Source organism: Herpailurus yagouaroundi, unplaced genomic scaffold (assembly GCF_014898765.1).
Source record: "Herpailurus yagouaroundi ecotype Mexico unplaced genomic scaffold, PumYag 187, whole genome shotgun sequence".
In the NCBI taxonomy this organism is placed as follows: Eukaryota; Metazoa; Chordata; class Mammalia; order Carnivora; family Felidae; genus Herpailurus; species Herpailurus yagouaroundi.
Window position 1 is genome coordinate 19,445,047 of NW_024412418.1, and position 20,346 is coordinate 19,465,392.

Sequence of the window (20,346 nt, forward strand, 5' to 3'; positions counted from 1 at the left end):
ACTCACAAGCTGTGAGATCATGACCTGAGCCGAAGTCAGATGCTTAACTGACTGAGCCACCAAGGAACCCCAATCCTTTTTTTTTTTTTAAGTGGAAACACAGAAAAGGTGATTTTTCAAAGGTAGAGGAAATATGAAATGGGATGGAAAGCCAATGTTTTGGAAGCCAAATTGAGTCAAAAAGATTTCAACAGTTGGAAATACTTCCTAAAAGAAATAAAATGGAATTTGAAGGATAACTGTGTAGTTTTGAACTGAATTTAAAAAAATCATGTCTTCAAGCTCAAGGTGGGAGACATGTGCCTTACTTCCAGTTCTTGCTGTTGTGGACGATGAGGATTCTGTTTGAGGGGGGAAGACCACTGTGACCTGAATGCTAGAAGCGATGTCCCCTTAGATGCGTTCATTGAGTCCGGATAGCCTATGGGCCTAACGCATTGATTGTGTTGTGTTTGACTAGCATACTGATTTTCAGAAATTTGCAATGGAATCTCTTTGGCTGAGGCATGTACTCTCTGGCCTTACGCATTTATGTTATTTTCATAATTCTTAAACTTTTTGTGTTTATGGATGGTCCTCCTTCCCCACTCTTCTGGGGGCACTGGGATCCATTTTAAGCCCATGCTTTGAGAGAGACGTTACAAAAGGAAGGGAATCAAGAGGTGGATGATACAGACACTAAAGGAATTGGATACCAGTTTGTTATGATCATTGAGAGAACCCCAGCTCTGTACCCTGGAAAGCTGTCTTCAAATATTTGAAGGACTGTCATGTGGAAGAGGAGTTAGATTCCATCCATCTCATGGGACATTATGGACTCTGTGCCTTAACTTCAGTCACCCAGCTGAGAGGATACAGAGAGGGGCAAGCTGGTCTGTTTTCAAGGCCAAGTTTACCATAGAGCAGAGGAGACACACAGGGTTGGCTGTAAAACACTAAGACTCTGTGGTTCTCCAGAAGACAGAAAGGAGGCGGCAGATTTCTGCTTGGCTCAGAAAGGCCTTTCTTCACAATTAAAGCACTCCCCAAATGGAATGGGATTCTTTAAAAATTCGCCACCAGTCGTGTTGTGCAACTGTTGATGAGCTAGAAGGGCTTTGAAATGAGGGTTGGAGTAGATACCTTTTCTCCCTCTGTTAGTATACAGTCCCAAGACCACTGACCTGATTTCCTTTACTTATCTAGAGAGAGTTGTCACCATAGTACATACCTGTGCGTTATACTTAGTGTTCTGGGCAGACCACACTGGGAAGAGCTTTGTAGGGTTTCCACAGTGTGGAATTACATTGATGTGTTGTTTGTCTTTTGCAAACACCAAAGCCAGTAGGCAGGACCCAGCTGTAGTTTTTATTCATGGACTTGATAGAAGAACCTAGGGGTTTATTAGGCAGGTAGAGTCTTGTTTCTGGTTGCTTCTTCTTTTTTTTTTTTCCCCCCTTAAGTTTATTTATTTATTTTTGAGAGAGAGAGAGAGGGAGTGTGCAAGTGGGGGAGGGGCAGAGATAGAGAATCCCAAGAGGGGCTCTGTGCTGTCAGCCTGGAGCCCAATGCGGGGCGGGGCTCGAATCCACAAACGTGAGATCATGACCTGAACTGAAAATAACAGTTGGGTACTTTACCGACTGAGCCACCCAGGCACCTCTCTGGTTGCTTCTTCGGTGTGTTGGCTTATATCTGGCTATGAGGTTACCTTTGAGTAGTATAGCACTTCATTTCCTGGAACAAGTATTTTGAGGAAAATCTATTTCTCACACCCTCCAGGAACCCAAGTAACATCCAGAGATCAGCTGCTAAGAAAACAGATTCCTAATTCTTCCTCTTTGATAGAACTTAAAAATAATTCAGATTTGTATTGTGTCCCTAGAGAGCCCTCAGCCCCAGAAAATGTGTAAGTCACATTTTGGCTCCATACAGATGATGAAGCCACACAGAGGCAGCATGTCTTCATGGCCTTCAAGGCAAAATGTTCTGGCCACATCGTTCTTGTCCTGTCCTCTTTCTGCTACCACATCACCACTGTCATCAGTTCTTACATCCCCACTGCCTTTATAGTATAACTGTAAACTGCCACCCAGTTCCTGAAACTGCTCTCACTATCTATGCAAGGGAGACAGGCAATTCTTTCTAAAAAGCTTGGAGCCAGAATGAAACATGAAATTCCACAGCTGCTGTGGCTGCGGGATGTGCGGACCATGTCAGTCATCCTGGCAAACACCCTTTCTCTCCAGGAGTTCTCTCCCCCATGGAAGTGGGAGTTGAGCCAGCCCCAGGTTTTCCCCACACCCTCAGATGGAGTGGGCTGATCAGCCAAGCTGCCTGCCTCCCACACTGGGACCCCTGGCATCTCTAGAGTAACACAGGCAGAGGGTGGAGGCTCTCAGCCCTGACAGCGAGTTAATTACACCTGGCGGCTTGGGGGGAAAAAGACTGTACATGGACCTCATTATTCCCCAAGCTAATTTTGTAAAGCAGTTTTATAAATTCCACATACCATACAGTCCACTCGTTTGGAGTAGAGACATCAGTGGTTTTTAGTATATTCACAGAGTTGTACAACCGCTCCCACAGTTCTAGGACATTTTCAGCAATCACTCTCCCATTTCCTTCCGCTTCCCCAGTCCTAGGCAGCCAATCACCAAACCACTTTCTGTCTCTATAAATTTGCCTATTCTGGACATTTTGTTTAAATGGATGCACACACTGGGGCGCCTGGGTGGCTCAGTCGGTTGAGCGTCCAACTTTGGCCCAGGTCATGATCTCTTGGTTTGTGGGTTTGAGCCCTGTGTCGGGCTCTGTGCTGACAGCTCAGAGCCTGGAGCCTGCTTTGGATTCTGTGTCTCCCTCTCTCTCTGCCCCTCCTCTGCTCATGCTCTGTCTCTGTCTCAAAAATAAATCAAAAACATTAAAAAAAATTTAAATGGATGCACACAATAGGTGTGCCCTTTGTGGCTGGCTCCTTTCACTTAGCGTGTTTTCAGGGCTTGTCCACATTATCACGTATCAGTACTTCCCACCTTTTTTTTTTTTTTTTTAATTTTTTTTTTCAACGTTTATTTATTTTTGGGACAGAGAGAGACAGAGCATGAACGGGGGAGGGGCAGAGAGAGAGGGAGACACAGAATCGGAAACAGGCTCCAGGCTCTGAGCCATCAGCCCAGAGCCTGATGCGGGGCTCGAACTCCCGGACCGCGAGATCGTGACCTGGCTGAAGTCGGACGCTTAACCAGTCGGCGCCACCCAGGCGCCCCTACTTCCCACCTTTTTATTGCCAAATAATATTCCAGTTTTGGAATATACTACGTTCATCCATTCATCAGCTGAGAGACATTTGGGTTGATTCCATCTTTTGGCTATTATGAATCATACTGCTAATACACAATGTGTACATGTTTATGTGTAGATACATGTTTTCATGTCTCCTGGGAATATACCTAGAAGTGGAATTTCTGGGTCAGATTGTAACTTTATGTCTAATCTTTTGAGTAACTGCCAGATGTTTTCCAAAGCAACTGTACCATTTCACAGAGATATTTCATAGAAGCTCCTTGTGGTGATTCTAGATGTGATTATAATGTCCTGCCCATGTAGATAAGAATCTTTACTCTGCCTCATTTGGAAGTAAAATAACTGCAGAACAGATACCAGCTTTGACCTAAAGGAGAAAATACTTTCAGAGTATTCGCTTCTCTCAAGCTGTTCATTTCAATGTTCCACATCCCTCAGCCCTTGCTGGAAGGCCAGGATTAGCCTGAGCACCAACTAGAGGACTAGGCAATCTAATGCTAGGGAAGATTATCCAGTGTCCGCTTACGGCACGGGTTGGCTGCAAAGAGTTAAGTTGATCTGGAAAACTTATCTGTCCGTTAAGTGGAGAAGGGTCACTGATGTGTAATCCCCACTTCTGAGAATGTGACATTTCTTCTGTGTCATCACTTTCTTGGGGCTATCTGGTAAAAACTGAGTCACGAGGTGCCAGCAAAAATCCATTGAACTTAATGTGAAACTTGAGGTATCTGCTCATTCCGGAGACATTCGCAGCTGTCTGTTCTGCTGGCTAGATGGTATACAACTTGCTGGGGATGAAAGCCATTGTGACTTTTCCCAGCTTGTCTGAGAGGCATAGACACAGATGGCCTCCCTGAGCACAAGGGAGGGCCGCGTGGTGGTGATGCAAGGGTTGAAGAGCCCCCTGCCCTTCACAAAGCCCTGCTTCCAGAGCAGCGAAGGACGCAAAAACCAATGGCTGTTGTCCTGTGAGCTTTTTAAAAACATTCTTCTGCTGCAGACGCGCATTTCTAAAGGGTGCCTGTGGACCGACCTGAGACTTGTTCTTCCCTCTTTGTGTTTGCAGCCACGGCACAGGGTATGAGAGTGATAACCACACCACGCCCATCCTCTGCGGTGCCCAGTACAGAATACACACTCATGGCGTCTTTAGGGGCATTCAGGTGAGAACTTGGGTCGAGGGGAAGGGGGCTGGCTGGAAGGGAACGTCAATGCCTCTTTTCCTTCTCAACAGCCTGTTACTTGCTTGCTGATGACCATTTGGCCCTGGTAAGTCTGTTCTTAATTATAGGCTCCTCTGACAATAAAGACCTCTCCTCTCCCACTGGGCAGAGAGGGCAGCCTCCTGTCCACAGGTCATTGTGAACACGGTCATCTCCCTGACTCAGACCAAGATGCTTCTGGCAGAATCCTGTCCCTTCCCCCTTCACTGCTTAATTCACTCCTCCAGGTGGGCTTGCGGCTCTTGTAACTAATGACCTGGACTCCTGACTTCCCAAGTCAGACCCTTGAATTGGTCTGCATTGTAAAGTGCCCAAAGGTAGGCTCTGCCTTGCCGAGTGTTCTACTAACCATAATGATGGTAATGGCGCCCACTCTGTGGGTGCTGCCCCCTTTCTATGTGCCAGGCACTGTGCTGACTTTTGTAATGGGCTTTTTGTCTTAATAGACTTAATTTTTGGAGCAGTTTTAGGTTTAAGGAAAGATTGTGCAGAAAGTACAGAGTTCCCATATTCTCCCTCATCCCGACCCTCCCCCACAGTCTTCCCTATTGTTAATATCTTGCATTGGTGTGGTACACTTGTTACAATTGATGAGCCAGTATTGGTGTGTTATTGTTAATGAAAGTCCATAGTTTACACTAGGGTTGACTTTTTGCGCTGTGTGGTTCCATGGGTTTTGTTAAATGTGTCATGTCACGGGTCTACCGTTACATTATTGCACAGAATAGTTTCACTGCCTAAAAATAAAAATGTCTATGTTTACCTACTCATCCGTCCCCCCTTCTTCCCCTCCCCCGGACAGCCACTGATCTTTTCATTGTGTCTGTAGTTTCACCTTTCCCCCAAATGTCATATAGTTGGAATCACACAGTTCAGACTCACTTCTGCCACTTAGCAGTAGGCATTTAAAGTTCTATACTTAAACTTTCTTTTTCCATTTAATCCTTAGTGCACCTCTATGAGGTAGGTATTATTATCTCCACTTTATGGATGAGGAGACTGAAGGCCAGAGACAAGTGGCTTGTCCACAATCACATAACTACTTATAAAGCAAGCTTCGCCTGACTCCAGAGCCCCTGTTTTTAACTACCACGTTGCATTGCTTAGGGAAACAGGGGGCTGTGAACAGTTTGGAGGAGAGGGGTCTCCAAGGAGAGTGAGGAAAGAAAAGTAAAAAGGTAAACATTCTGGAGAATTCGGGGAAGTCAATGGAAGGCCACCTCAGCAGAGCCTCTTTGGGGAGGTCAGAACCACACGCAGTGACCAAGGGTTTGCGTGTGTGGCTTTCACTTGTGACTCCGTGGCTGTAACATGAGTAACTGTGGTTATACTTCACCAGCATAGTCAGTACTCTAGAAAAAAGTTGTGTGTGACCCAGGTCCCCACATGACGTGTGGGGCAGGTAGCTCTGAGATGTTCTGACTGATGTTTCCAGAAGCATCATGGTGACAGAACAGCATGTGCCCTCAGCCCAAACCTTCCAGGGGTGAGAATAAAGCCGAGGATTGCAGAAATACGGAAATCTGATGGAAGTATGGGAAGAGTCATCCCAGTCTCTCCTTCAACAAATACCACCGGAATCCTCCACCGGGACCCTTGACTGACATTGACAACTCAGTTTTATATCCCAGTGCTGTGTGCGCTGCATCTAGATTGAATTAAAGGAAGCTCCATTTGTTTTCTTTCCACAAAGCCCGGTTTGTCAGACTCACTGTCATGGCTGCTGATATACTCCAGATCTCACAGGTGCTGTTTCACTACCGATTCATTTTCTCCTAGAGTCTACCGTTCAAACGTAGCCGGCTCACTATTTAAATTTACGCCACCATTTGCCTTGAGACACTGTGGCCCGTCAACAGCAAAGTTGTATGTCACTAAGTACTTTTCCTTCAAAAAAGAAGCTCTCACAGTGCAAGGCAATGTGAAATAGAAACTAGAACATAAGCATGGTGTGGAAAATGCACAGAGCAGGGGATGGGTTAAGCTCAGAGGCAGTTCCAGGTCTTAAAACATAGATGTGTTCTTTGGTCTTGACTTTTGCACATCTGTAAGAGAGTGAGGAGGATTCAGTGGCCCCCGGGGCACTCCCACTGCTCCTGTCTAGGGGTCCTTGATCCTGAGAGCAGGAAAAATTTGCCTCACTGTGTCCTTTTAGCACCTTGTCATGAAGGACTGACCATTCACCTACCCACTCCCGCAAGATCAAGGGAATAAACAATGAAGGACATGTAAAGTGCACAGAAGGCAGACAGTGTTTTCTGGTGGTATTACTAAATGTTTACACTGGCTACACCATTGGCCTTTGGTGGTTTTAGCCCCTTCACAAAGAGAACCCTCAAATCTCAGGGGCTCCTCCTTCCTTGTCATCTACTCCCACATGGAAAGTGTGGTCAGCTTGGGGTTCATTTAGTATCCCATATTTCTCTCTAATAAGGACTTCCCTACCTGTTGCAGGTGGGGCCTGAGGTCATGTGGCCATGTGTCCAAATGGGAGGAAGTAGAATAGAACCTGGGACTTTGGACTTCCAGACCTCACTGCCTCAAGTGGAGAAGCTGAGGGATGGGATGGATTGGGAGCTCTTGTAGCACCAGCATTTCTTTGCCAGATCCTCTGGATCAGCGTCCCCAAACAGACAGATGAAGTACTGATTCTGGTTGATCAATAGTGATGACGTTGAAGTATTGCATTGTAGAATGTCCTGCTCTGTCACCCATTAGTGATGCTTGCTGTGGGTATCTGGGGTATGCATGGGAGTGGTTTTAGGTTTTAATATCTGCCATCCCTTCCTAAGGTTTAATCTAAAGCTCACTTTCCCTCAGGACTGACACGAATGTTCACATGTGGCTTAAAGCCTCCATTTCTCTTACACTCTGCCTACAGGATGTGCGACGTGTGCCCGGAGTTGCCCCGACTCTTGTCCGGTCGGCATCAGAGACCAGTGAGAAACGCCCCTTCATGTGTGCTTACCCGGGCTGCAATAAGAGATATTTTAAGCTGTCACACTTACAGATGCACAGCCGGAAGCACACTGGTAAGTGTGTCCGCTGTCCAGCCTTGTTTCCGGTGGCCTTTGGGCAAGGGTGGTTCAGGAGCTCCTCCTCCTGGCTGTCACACCTCTAAGGACACAGGAGATTTCTTGGATTGACAGTAGGCAGTGCTTTGAAAGGTCTGGCCAAAGTGATTAAAAAAAAGGTTGCAGGGGCATTTTGCATCCTGACTGTCCATCCTTTAATAAAAAAGTCAGTAAACTGCCTTCAGGAAGGGCTGAGCAGAGTGATGGACAGAGAATTCCACTGAACTAAAGAGACTTACTTGTCTTTGAATTCAGGCTACATGACCAAATGGTGAGACATTGAGCATTTGGTCCTCATTTTGCCTTGTGGAAGATGGAAATGACAATGCCTACCTTATATAATTTTTAAGACTAGGTTGACTTTAAAAAAATTTTTGTAATGTTTATTTATTTTTGAGAGAAGGAGAGACGAGTGTGAGCGGGGGAGGGTCAGAGAGAGAGGGAGACACAGAATCTGAAGCAGGCTCCAGGCTCTTTGCTGTCAGCACAGAGCCCAATGCGGGGCTCAGACTCACAAACCAAGAGATCATGACCTGAGCTGAAGTCAGATGCTTAACCAACTGAGCTACCCAGGTGCCCCCAAACTAGATTATCTTTGAAAAAAAATTGGATTAAAGGCATTAGATATGAAGCACGTAGTATAGTACGCTATGTCAATGGCCTGAATAAACAATAGTGTCACTATTGTTTTGTTAAAGAGAGAGGGTCTCTATTAGGCTCTCTAAAGAGAGAGGACCTATTCTGGGAGTTTGGTAATAAGACAGTTTGAGGGATTGATGGGCAAGGTCATCATAAGACTTAAGGAGAGATGGTCTAAAGACAAACTTTTAACTGCTTGATTAGTAATAACCAACCAGATAGGAATAGGAAGATGGATTTGTAGGGTTAATTTTTGTTTTCAATCTTAAAAAAACAAACAAACATGATTTTTGATGATGTGTCAAAGAAGGCTGGGTTTTCCCACAGGTCAAGGGATTTGCCTCCCTCTAGGGAAGAGAAGTGGCCTCGTCTGTTCTTGGCCATCTTGGATGTGATTTTATTATTGATCACAGATGTTTGCTGTTGGCCTTGTGGGCACTGGACGGGAGTGTGGTTGGGTGTCGGCTGCAGGGAAAGAGTGTGGAAGGAACACAGCCTTTCCTGCAGGGGGGTTGGTGTCATTTTTTCCCCATAACTGGAAGGACAGCTTCATTGTTACAACTACCCTTACTGTTTTGTTATTACTGCTTATTTTGCTTTGGGGAAGCTGAAGAAGAGAGTGAGTTCGCACTCAGTAGACCACATGCTTTGGGGCTAAAGGTGAGAGAACTAGGGATGTTATATTTTTACATGTTTCCCCCAATATGATCATTTGAGAAGTATCTGTTAAAGTTATAAGGAAAATGATAGAGTGAAATGGTGACTGGAGAAATGCAAGAGAATGCATTGAAGGCAATATGGTTGTTGAAACCTTTAATGGGGAAGAGACACTTAGCAAGCAGTAAAGGGGAGATGTCTGTGTGAAGGGAAAGCAGTGGACAAGCTAACCAAGACCCTCAGACCCACCTGAGGCTCTAAGAAGCTCTTCTTTGCAGAAGACAGGACAGTAGCTTGGTATTTAACAGTCCTGCAGCCCTTTTCTTGAGAGAATGCAATCTTATCCATATGTAATAATGTTAAGTACTTCTGTATTAAATACTTTTTATGTGCCAGACTCTCCACATGCATTATTTCATTTAATCCTCACTCACCTGAACAGTTATCAGGTGGGTAGGATATAGTGGAAGCAGGACCCAAACTCATGCCTTTTAACTCCCAACTCACAAACTCCCTTCTCAAAAGTTTAGAGTCTGTTTTGGAGCTAGGCTATACACCAATGAAAAGAGATGAAGAGAGCATAGGATAATGTACTAGAACAGAGGCTGGAGGAACTTGAGGAGAGTTGCTGATTTGAGCTAAAGTCATCCCAGAAGGAGGAAGGGCTTAAGCTAACCATCAGAGGGTTGGTAGGGTACGGTAGAGGAAGTCAAGAAGGAGCAGAAGCAGAAAGGCAGGGAAAAGATATTAGACTGAGTAGTGTTGCTGAAGTATAAGGCACCAGGCCAGATGTAAATACAAAGTTAACGGGAGGCTCCTGCCCTCAGGATTTTCCAGCCCACGGTGAAAGGCAGCCCTGGATGCAGCCTCCCACATTAGGTGTTCTATGATCAGTTCTGTACTGAGAGAAGGAAGGGCTTTCAATCTGAACATGAAATTTCCAAGAAGGCATTGAAGAGGAAACAAGGGGCATTAGAGAGGGATGTACGGCAGACTTTTTGATGGGTGGGAACGTGGATGGAGATAGGGACAAATGGCGGTTGGGGTCAGCAAAGTGCAAGGCAGATTTGGGGAAGGGTGAGCTTTGGGATAGCAGGAATGCAGACTAATCAGGGGGAATAGAGGAAGTTATGAGGCCTGAAAGGCAACTAAGGACTGCCCTGCAACAGAAAGACTGACTGGTCCTGGGATAGCTTGCTCTCCATCCCAGAACACTGGTGACTCAGAATTCTCATAAGAAGGTGGGAAGGCCCAAGGTCGCTCAGTGCACTCATGGGGCTTAGTTCCCAGTATTTGGCTGAACTTTCTCTAGCAAGGACAGGGGTGGGGCTTCTGCATTCTGAGGCAGAAGGTTGTGTAATCCCACTACTGATGTCTCTCGGATAAAGGGATACCAGAATCTTTCTAAATACTTTGGCTCCTGGTTTAACTTGGGTGTCTCACAACCATGGGGCTTTTTGTGCTTGACTCAGGAATGAGAAGTCAGTAATGGAGAGCACCAAATCTTTAGGCCATAAAACATAAAATACTTATTTCATGAGGCCAGCTCCAAGGCATATCCATTCCAGAATTCTGCCTCCAACTCAGTTTAGGAGTTAACACTTTTTTGGTTTATTATTGATCTAAAGATTCTCTACCAGTATTTAATTTAATTTTTATTTTTATTTATTTTTTTTTTAGCAGTGCTCTGGGCTAAGCTCTTTATGTGGATGGTCTTGTTTAATCTGCTCATAAATCCTTTGAAGCTGTCAGATTATCAGCCCCATTTCTCAATAAGGAAATAGCCCCTCACCCAGAGCTTTAAGTGTCAGAGCTGGATGTGACCCTAGTGTCAGACTTCAGAACCTGAGCTCCTGTCCACTTGTAACTTGCAGGTTAGGGACCATCCTCAATCAACCAGTTCCCCATTCTACACCCAGCTTAGTACAGGTGGGCCTTTAGCTTCACATTGCCGTTGGCCTCACCACCCTAGCAAGGTCCATCAAGTGCCTTAGGCATTTTGGGATCCCTTCAGTCCCCTGAGGAGAAGTAGCCTTTAATGACATCCCATCTCCAGTGTCATTTTCAAATGCAATGTGTGTCTTCCCCAAGGTGAGAAACCATACCAATGTGACTTCAAGGACTGTGAGCGAAGGTTTTCTCGTTCAGACCAGCTCAAAAGACACCAAAGGAGACACACAGGTTTGTAGGCTCACTTCTCCTTGCTGGTAGTATGTTCTGGGTTGCAGCTGCTTTTGTGATTCTCTTTGTTGTTGAATATGGATGGGAGAGCGTTAGCCATTTGTTTAGTTTTTCCAATAATTCCCTCCCCCTCAAATATCTGGGGATTTTCCTGTTCTTAAAAAAAAAAAAAGAAAGAAAGAAAAGGAAACATCCCACATTTCTCCAGCAAACCGCGGGACAATGGGATCCCACCAGCCATCTGCTGATGACACGTTGAGCAGCAGTAAAGAGCAGGGTGGTGGAGAGCATAATCCAATTTATAGTGTGTGATTCACTTTTTCAGTCTCGGACACAGCTGGGATGTTGGTGAGAAGCTGGACGTTTGTGGTTAAGGACTAGTTGTTCCCAAAACACAAGCAGGTCTTCAAGGATTACTGTTGCAGAATCAGGTGGTTTCATGCTAGGCCTGGGGACCTGGGGAAATCTGAGGGTGAGACAGACACCACAGGTGGCTGGAAATGCCCGGCTCTTTGGGCCACCAGGAAGCAGGCCTTGTGGGCCTCATTATGCTCCCACATTGTTAGGGCTGCGGCTAGACCTTCTCTGTCCGTTTAGGTGTGAAACCATTCCAGTGTAAAACTTGTCAGCGAAAGTTCTCCCGGTCTGACCACCTGAAGACCCACACCAGGACTCATACAGGTAAAACAAGTGCGTAAACTTTTCTTCACATTTATTTTTAATTATTTTTTTTTTTTAAATACTGTTAAATGAAGTTGTTTGTGATGAGAGAGAGATTGGAAAAGTCTAGTGGAGAAGTTCTGAGCAGGTTTAGACTCAGTTGAGAGGAAGAACAATGCATGGCTGTCTTTAAATAATAACATTGTTTCAGAAGAGGTGGGGTGGGAACTACTAGCAAAAGGGAGATGTGAAAAGAACTTATTACTGAGCGTCCAGAACAAAAGGAAGAGTTGAAGTAGCCCAGTTTTCTGTCACATCACATTGCATTACTCAGTTTGATAGGATAATCAACTTTACAGAAAAACAGCAGAAATTCTTCCAAGCCAGATATTTATTCTTTGGAGAGCTCACATTTCATGACACAATTTTCAGAGACCTGAATCCTTGCTGTGCTAAAAGTTAATGTCCCAGGAGCAGTCATGGTTTCTGCCAGACTTGTATCAGCATATGGCTACTATTTCCTTTCTACTGGTATAGACATTTATTCCCTGGCTGCTGAAAGTTTTTGCTTTTCCACAAGACTGGTGTGATTCATAATGAAAATAGCTCCATCTTTGTTATGTATTTTCTAACTTTTTCTAACTTTGGGAGGAGGGCCAAGGCTTAGGGTTATCTCACTGTATTTTTGCAACACCCTTGTAAGAAGAGGAGGGTAGGCATGTTTTATCCCCATTTTCCAGATCAGGAGACTGAGGCACATAGTCATGAAATGACTTGTTTACAGTCCCAAAGCTAGTAAGTAGCAAACCCAATTCTGTCTGCTCCCAGTCCCACAATATCCCACAGCCTTCTTTGTTGGAGAAAGAGCATGGGTTCATCTCACAGCCCAGGGAATATAGAAATCAGGAAGAGAGTCAATGTCAGCAAAGCTGAATTGCATTGAGAGACTGAGGAGCGTAACTGACCAACAAGAGAAAGGGTTGGGATGTGTCTATTAGGAGATAACCGTTGACAGCCTGGCTGGAGGTCGGGTGGAGGGGCAGGAGCTAGAGCAGGAAGAGCAGAGGAACAGTGAGTGGGAGGCGAAGGAAAACGTGAGATCATGAGTCCCAGATTCTCAGCCCAAATAGGCTGCATTTACAGAGTCAAGGCATCTGTGCCCCGAGTTGGTGGGATGGGCATAATTTTTGCCCTACTCAGGTGCCTTTGGTATTGCTTCTTTTAGTCCCAAGCTCATAATTTGGTGAGAAACTTATCGTCCCTTGTACCCTGCCCCTTCTGCCCCACTTCCCCATTCCATCCACTGAACCCTGTGCATATCTGCATGTGTGCAAAATGACCTGTGTCTCTGGCAGACTGTTTCACCCTGTATTTGATCAGCCCCCAGTCCTGACGCTGGGACAGTGCCTCCCCTGGGACATTTCTTGGTGCTTGTCCCAAACAATAGTTCTCATAGGAGAGGCAAACTGGAAGGATCTCCCTAGTGGACCAGAGATAGGCTCCTGTAGTATTTTTACTTAGGATAAAGCCACAGCTCTATTTCCATTATGGCCAGGTCTGGGAGGTGGGATACTGCAAAGTGCATGAACCTTGGAATAGACAGACCTGGATTTAAGTCCTGCTTGGGTCTGCCCTCACCAGATGTCCAGCTTCATATCTAGAGTGGGGATACTGATGCTTCTGTTACAGGGCTGTTGCAAGGAATACATGAAATAATGTATATAGATGATGCCTAGCACAAGGCTGGGCATATTTAATTTAAGGCCCTCATTATCCTCCCTATCCAGAATGAAGCTTGGAAGGAACTTCTGAGAGCTCCTTAGATGGAAAAGTTTCAATCTTTTGGCAATCTTGTTAAGAATCTTAAAACTATGATAGGGATTATACTCTGAGTAACACTTTAATGTTAAAGAAGCAAATATCCTGTAAACTGGTGTCAGGGATTTATTTTAAAATATCCAGCCCATTCAGAATATCTACACAGACAGACACAGTAAAGTTACAGTCATAGCTCTGTTATTGGATGGCAATCGATCCGTTAGTATCCAGAGTAATGATCCTGAGCCCCTGCAGCCCAGATGAGCTCAATTCCCTGAAGAGGCAGTGGAGGGGAAGCATTTACACAATTCCCAAAATGGCCTAATAGCAGAGGCCGAAACAAATGTTTCTCCCCCTTGATGACATATGAATTGCCCAGACACTTTCATTAACAAGACTCATTCCTTCTCTGCCATTTCCCCAGTCTTCTGACTGAATAATATTTTATAATTTTTACAGTTTTTTAATCCTTAAGGGCCCAGAGGTGCTGCCGTTTCAAGGCTGCCTATGAAATGAGCCCGATTTGTTAGCCTAGGGAAAGAGCTAGAGGGAATCGGGAGTGGGTGTCTTGGGATAATTTAACTCGGGACTTTGATAGTTGAACTTGTGCCCAGTCTCTCCGCTGCAAGTGTCTCTGACTGGCAATTGTGTCAACAGGTGAAAAGCCCTTCAGCTGTCGGTGGCCCAGTTGTCAGAAAAAGTTTGCCCGGTCAGACGAACTAGTCCGCCATCACAACATGCACCAGAGAAACATGACCAAACTCCAGCTGGCGCTTTGAGAGGTCCGACCCGGGGACAGTTCTGTGGCCCAGGCAGGACAGTGTGTGAACTGCTTTCCAATCTGACTTTAAAGTTCCTCCACACTCACCTCTCTAAGAAGGAAATGGCAGGTGATCTTCATCCAGCTTCCAAGACAAGATGCCTGTACCACTGGATCCTACCAGGTTTGCCCGGAGGAGTTGGGCTCTGCTTTGCCTGCTTTTAGTCAGCTCGAAGGCCCTGGAGAAGTGGCTAACAATGTCCAGTTAGTTAAAAGCCCATCTCTGCCATTTGGTCTGGATTTTCACTGTAAGAAGAGCCATTGTTGATAATGTCCCCCCGCCCTCTTCTTCTCCTTTTACGCTCTTTTCACTAGGAATGGAGTCATTGTACCATTTTCCATCATAGAATATTTATAGGCCAGGGCATGTGTATGTGTCTGCTAATGTAAACTTTGTCATGGTTTCCATTTACTAACAGCAAGAAATAAATCAGAGAGCAAGGCACTGGGGGTGAGTCCCGTCCGACATTCCGGAGGTTAGGCAGGCCACTAACCTGGAAGGCAGGATGTAGGACTACCATGCAACTTTAAAAATTTCGTGTGTTTCAAGCAGCTGAAAAAAAGAATCCGAACTAACCAGTACCTCTGTAGAGAAACCTAAAAGAATTTTTCCATTCAGTTAATACAATGTTAACATTAGCACAATGCTGTTAAGAGACTGTGCTTGAAGATCTGAGATTTTGGTTTTGTTTATTTTTGACTTTTTTGAGCGGTAATCCTACGCATCTTCAGAGATGTACATATTTCCTCACACAAAAAAAGTGGAATTCATTATTATCATTTGGGGTGTCCTTTGAGTGTACCGACCACGCTGGTTATGTGGCTTCAAGTTGTAAAAATTAAAGGGACTCTGAAAGAAAATAGGGCTGGTCCAGGATCTCCACTGATAACTTTGAGTCTACCAGTGTATGTGAAAAAAATGAGACTGGTGTGAGGAAATCCATTGTTTAAAGGTGGTTGGGTGTGTGTATGTGTGCGTGTGTGTGTGTGCAAACGAGGGTGTTTGTTATTTACTGTTGCTTGAACTTATTGTGTAAATAAAAATACTGATAATGATTTGCTCTTTGACAACTGAAGTTAGGAAATGTATAAATGTTAGATGCATCACTGTTTTGGTGTTGATCTTACAACGTATCAATGATAACACTAAAAATGTAACCTGCATTTTTCACTTCGCTCTCAATTAATTAAAGTCTATTCGAAAGGAAAGTGGCAAGATTGTATCGGCTGTATTGTGTTCAAATCTTAAGGACAGTTGAGACGGTCTTAAACAGGTAAGAAGATGCTACTGACATGGACAATCACGAGCACTAGTGTAGTCTATCCTGGTCCTGACTATTATCCGTTTCTCTCTGTCAAACCTCAGGAGGCAATTATCCATTCTGGAAGCAGCCAGCACCATAAAGTGATCATGCTCAAGCTGCAGTCAGATAGGTTTGTGGATGGCATGGTCGGAAGTGTGTTTGAGGGTTTATTTTAATCAGGCTATTATTATACCACTTTTTATTCCAAGTCAGCAAAAGAGAAGAGGGATGCTACTGATAACTGGCCTCTTCTGGAAAGTTCACTTTCAAGAATTTTCCAGGACTTTCTGGTATATACTGCAACCAGGAGGCTATAGGTTGGACACCTAGCACAACGGAGTTTCCAGCTGTAGTTGCCATAAATTAGCTCAGCAGGTTGAAAACTGCTTAGACTTTCCAGGGCAGCCAAGTGTAAAAGCACATTATACATTATACATTATCTATAAACTCCCTTTCTGGTTCTAGTGTACGGTTTTTCAGTTGTAAATAAGGAGATTAATTTGGCGCTGCCCCTCTCAGCTCCATTAGCTTGGAGTTTGCATGCATCCAGGTTTCATTTCTTCATTTAAAATGTATCTTGAGCAGACAGCAGCTCAGCCATGAAGACTTTTCAGCAGCTCAAAGCTTGGGCCGTCTAAAAGTCAGGTCCTGAGGCCCCTCTACGTTTGCATCTGGCTCTTGCATCACTGTTAATTATAGCGAGTATGGTGACTCATTTGTATCAGCCGTTTTTATCTTTTCCTGCCAGAAGACAGCATTTCTCTGGAGAAGCTCAGGACAAGCATGGCAAACGTCAGCAACTCAGAGCGAGCCAGGTTTCACAACAAAAGCAAAGCCACATTGTTTCAACTGCAGGAGGAAGACCAGAGATTCTCACACTGCCCTAGTGGTTTAGCTTGCAGTTAAGGTCATGGGCTTTGGAAAGCTGGGAAAGCTTTCCTCATCTGTAAGATGGGGGCAAAAGATTCCCCTGCCTGATAGGATTGTTGTGAAGATGAAATTTAAAAAAGTAGAAGAAGGGCACCTGGGTGTCTCATTGGGTTGGGCATCCGACTCTTGATTTTGGCTCAGGTCATGATTTCACAGTGTGTGAGACCGAGCCCTGAGTTGGGCTCTGTACCGACAGTGTGGAGCCTGCTTGGGATTCTCTCTGTCCTCTCTCTGCCCCTACCCCACTTGTGCGCTTACACGCTCTCAAAATAAATAAATAAATATTTTTTTAAAAAAACAGAAAGAAAAGAAAACATCTACAATATAGCAAAGTCTTAATAAGCATTACCTAGGAAAACTATTACCCAAGCACTCACCTGCTAATTTCCTTTACCTCCCCCTACCCAGGCCGTCCTCTCACACTATCCAGCCATCTTCACAGCTCTGCAAAATGACGAATCCATTTTCATAGACTCCCAACCAGGGTTAAGATTTGCAGCAATAGGGCTCTTGCCAGCATCCCCACAGAGACATCTAGCTTTGTGTCTTTTGCAAAGCACTGGGTGGCCCTGACTTTGTGCTTCTGAGAGCCACGGAGTTGACCGTCAGTCAACTGTGAGGATGAAAGCTGGTGAAAGTTGGTCAGTGGGAGCTCTCTGTGGCTCCGGCTAGAGGCTCTGTTAGGTGCACTTGTCACAACGTGCATTTTTCCATCTTGCGTTACTGTAGTGTCTAGTTCAGTATGTGGTTCAGTGTTAAAGGCCCCCTTCCTCTTTGCCAGATCTTCCCAGACTGTTCCCGACATCTTTAGCGCTCTCATCTCTGAACTTGTGTAGCACTCTAAGAATGGAACATTAAATAGTACCTTATGTGGGTGTAGCACTTTCCCACCTGGGACAATCTGTAAGGTAGACGGGGCAAGTATTATTGCCACTTAACGGGCGAGGAAGCTGAGGCTTGGTGACAGCAAGTGGCTGAGGCAGGACTTGATGTTTTATGTCCACCAAATCACGCTTGATGATGTTGACTTGCACTCTGCTGCATTGTTTCCTATCTATAAATCCTATCTTCCCAGAGTGTGAACTTCTGGAGGAAAAAATCTCCCCTTCCATGTTACTTAACAAAGGCCTTCGCAGCCTTAAGTGACCACACGTGTTACCTGCAGCGTTGCTAAAGGGCACGCTGAGATTTGGAAGGAATCTGAGGGCCTGAGAGTCTTCATTTCTCCCAAGCTCCCAGCTGGGCTGTGGGCCGCCCTTTATGTAGCAAGGACCTAAAGAGTGGGCTCCATGAATACTTGCTGAACGGTGACTGATGAGATTTGCACCTGCCAGTCGTGGGACCACACTGAGCCTTTCCAGCCCTGAGAGAGCAGGCAGGGAAGATGGCCCAGGGCTGTGCTGCGGTGGCCCATGGGGCTGAGGGCAGGGGCGTTCATCCTGAACGTGGCCAGAAGAACTGCGTGTGTTAGCCCTGGTGAATCCGTTCACGGAGAAGCTTGTTTTCTAACACAGCCTCCCCATCTTTTGTTGGTGGCCTCCCACAAGCAGGGAGGCCACCCTCAGCGAGGTGACGTGTGCCCTGTGGTCACACCTGCACATCCAGCCCTTGTGCTTTGCTCGGTCCCCATCCCATCAGCAGGCCTCGACCTCCCTGACACTTGTAAACTGGAATTCTGTGGCTTTGGAGAGGCCAGCCTCGCTGGCAGGCAGGAATTCCCCATGTCCTGCTCCTACCAGGAACTGCTTGTTTAGCATCTTGGGTACCAACAAGCAAAGGCAGTGGCTTCTAGAACCCTCTCTTCCCTGCAGGACATTTGCACTTCTGGTCTTGGACCAATAGGTGTGTCAGGGAGAGGTGTGTGTGTGAGGGGAACAGTGGTTCTCAACTGGGGGCGTTTTTCTTCAAAGCTTCGCAGCAGACGGGGTGGCTTCTAAGAATTTCTCACAGGTAGGGGCACCTGGGTGGCTCAGTTGGTTAGGTGTCCAACTTCGGTTCAGGTCACGATCTTATGGGTTCATGAGTTTGAGCCCCGCAACCGGCTCTGGTCTGGCACGGTGGAGCCTGCTTCAGCTTCTCTGTCTCCCAATCTCTCTGCCCCTCCCCCACCCCGCGCCAAAAAGAAATAAACATTAAGAAAAAGAATTTCTCACAGGTAAGTGCATAAAGGAAAGTAAGCTTCTCCAGTAAAGCAGACCAATCCCTAAGAAAATATAAAGGTGTTGGTCCTTTTCATTTAGGTCTTTGCTTCCAAAGAGTATTTTATATATTGGGTGATTGAAGTCTGTATAAAGCTTAATAAATACATTTTTTTTCAACGTTTATTTATTTTTGGGACAGAGAGAGACAGAGCATGAACGGGGAAGGGGCAGAGAGAGAGAGGGAGACACAGAATCGGAAACAGGCTCCAGGCTCTGAGCCATCAGCCCAGAGCCCGACGCGGGGCTCGAACTCACGGACCGCGAGATCGTGACCTGGCTGAAGTCGGACGCTCAACCGACTGCACCACCCAGGCGCCCCAATAAATACATTTTTTTAATGTTTATTTATTTTTGACAGAGAGACAGAGCATGAGTGGGGGAGGGGCACAGAATCCAAAGCAGGCTCCAGGCTCTGAGCTATCAGCACGGAACCTGGTGCGGGGCTCAAACTCACAAACCAAGAGGTCATGCCCTGAGCCGAAGTCGGACGCTCAACCGACTGAGCCACCCAGGCGCCCCAAAAAGCTTAATAAATACATTTAAATGATTATGATGATGAAGAGCACACCTGGTCTGATTTCTTGCACTGAGAAAGTAGCTGCTTTACTGGAGGCCTCTGGGCTTTTCTCCATTTTTCAAGCAACCCCCTGATTCTGTTAGTTCTTGAACTGGCCTTGAGAAGGAATGAGAGGGCCAGACAGCACAGGAAGGGGGTAAAAACCCACCAGCCCAGCCAGCAGACAGCCAGCAGACAGCCCAGCCAGTGTAGTCAGGTCCTGGAAAAGGTTGGCTTTCAGGAATAGAAGAGAACACACTGCTGAAAACCTAAGACTCTGGAGAGTCGGTACCTTTTGTGTCAGACTGAAACTCATCCAGGTAGGAGTGGAAGTCTCAGACGGAGAGATTGCTGATGGAAGCAGCTAAGGCAGACGAAATTAGCAAATGCAAATTTAAGAGATAACAAGATATTTTTGTGGAGCAGGGGAGACTGAAGGCTGGTCCCGGGGAGATGGGGCTGAGATAAATGCAGAGGCTGGGTTGGTTGAAACAAGAGGCTTTTCCCCTCGAAGCGTCCCAGGAGCATTGGTGATGTTGACACTGGGTAAGAAGGATTGCCTGACAAGGCAGGGCTTCTGAGGGCCACTGAGGAGGCAGCTGGACTCCAGGAGAAAGAAGAAGGAGAGATGGAAAGAGGGAGGCAGAAAACTCTGGGAAGAAAGATGAGACAGATGAGGAATGAAGTGCGGATGTCAGGGAGGTCTGACGGGAAGAAGGGACTTCTGTCTGACAGGGCCTGACCCCCATGTGAACCTACGCCAGCTCTGTTAACACACACCCGGGCTCTCCCACATGGGAGATGCTCACGTGCTAACATGCAAGTGCTAATAATGTATGCCATTTGTCGGACCTTTGTGTGTGGACTAGTCCACATTTTCCTATTGAGAATGTTCCCATTTTACAGATGCAGAACCCGAGGTTCTAGAAAGTATGTTACTGGGGGTCATACACCTTGTATATGGCAGAGTTGAGATTCTAACCCAACTCTCTCTTTTT

At 45.8% G+C, this 20,346-nt stretch overlaps 1 protein-coding gene across 8 annotated transcripts in view; it reads left to right on the forward strand.

Moving 5' to 3' along the window:
• The window catches only part of WT1 (WT1 transcription factor), a 50,129-nt gene extending 34,556 nt beyond the window's left edge, over window positions 1-15,573 (forward strand). For 7 of the 8 annotated variants that reach the window (XM_040495520.1, XM_040495522.1, XM_040495524.1 and 4 more), the window contains 5 exons: window positions 4,352-4,448; window positions 7,390-7,540; window positions 10,970-11,059; window positions 11,657-11,749; window positions 14,195-15,573. In XM_040495520.1, coding sequence (XP_040351454.1) covers window positions 4,352-4,448; window positions 7,390-7,540; window positions 10,970-11,059; window positions 11,657-11,749; window positions 14,195-14,316 — 553 coding nt within the window. In that variant the 3' untranslated portion in view covers window positions 14,317-15,573. The remainder of the gene's footprint in view (window positions 1-4,351; window positions 4,449-7,389; window positions 7,541-10,969; window positions 11,060-11,656; window positions 11,750-14,194) is intronic. The other variant, XM_040495523.1, reaches the window with a different exon arrangement.
• The last annotated feature ends 4,773 nt before the right edge of the window (window positions 15,574-20,346 follow it).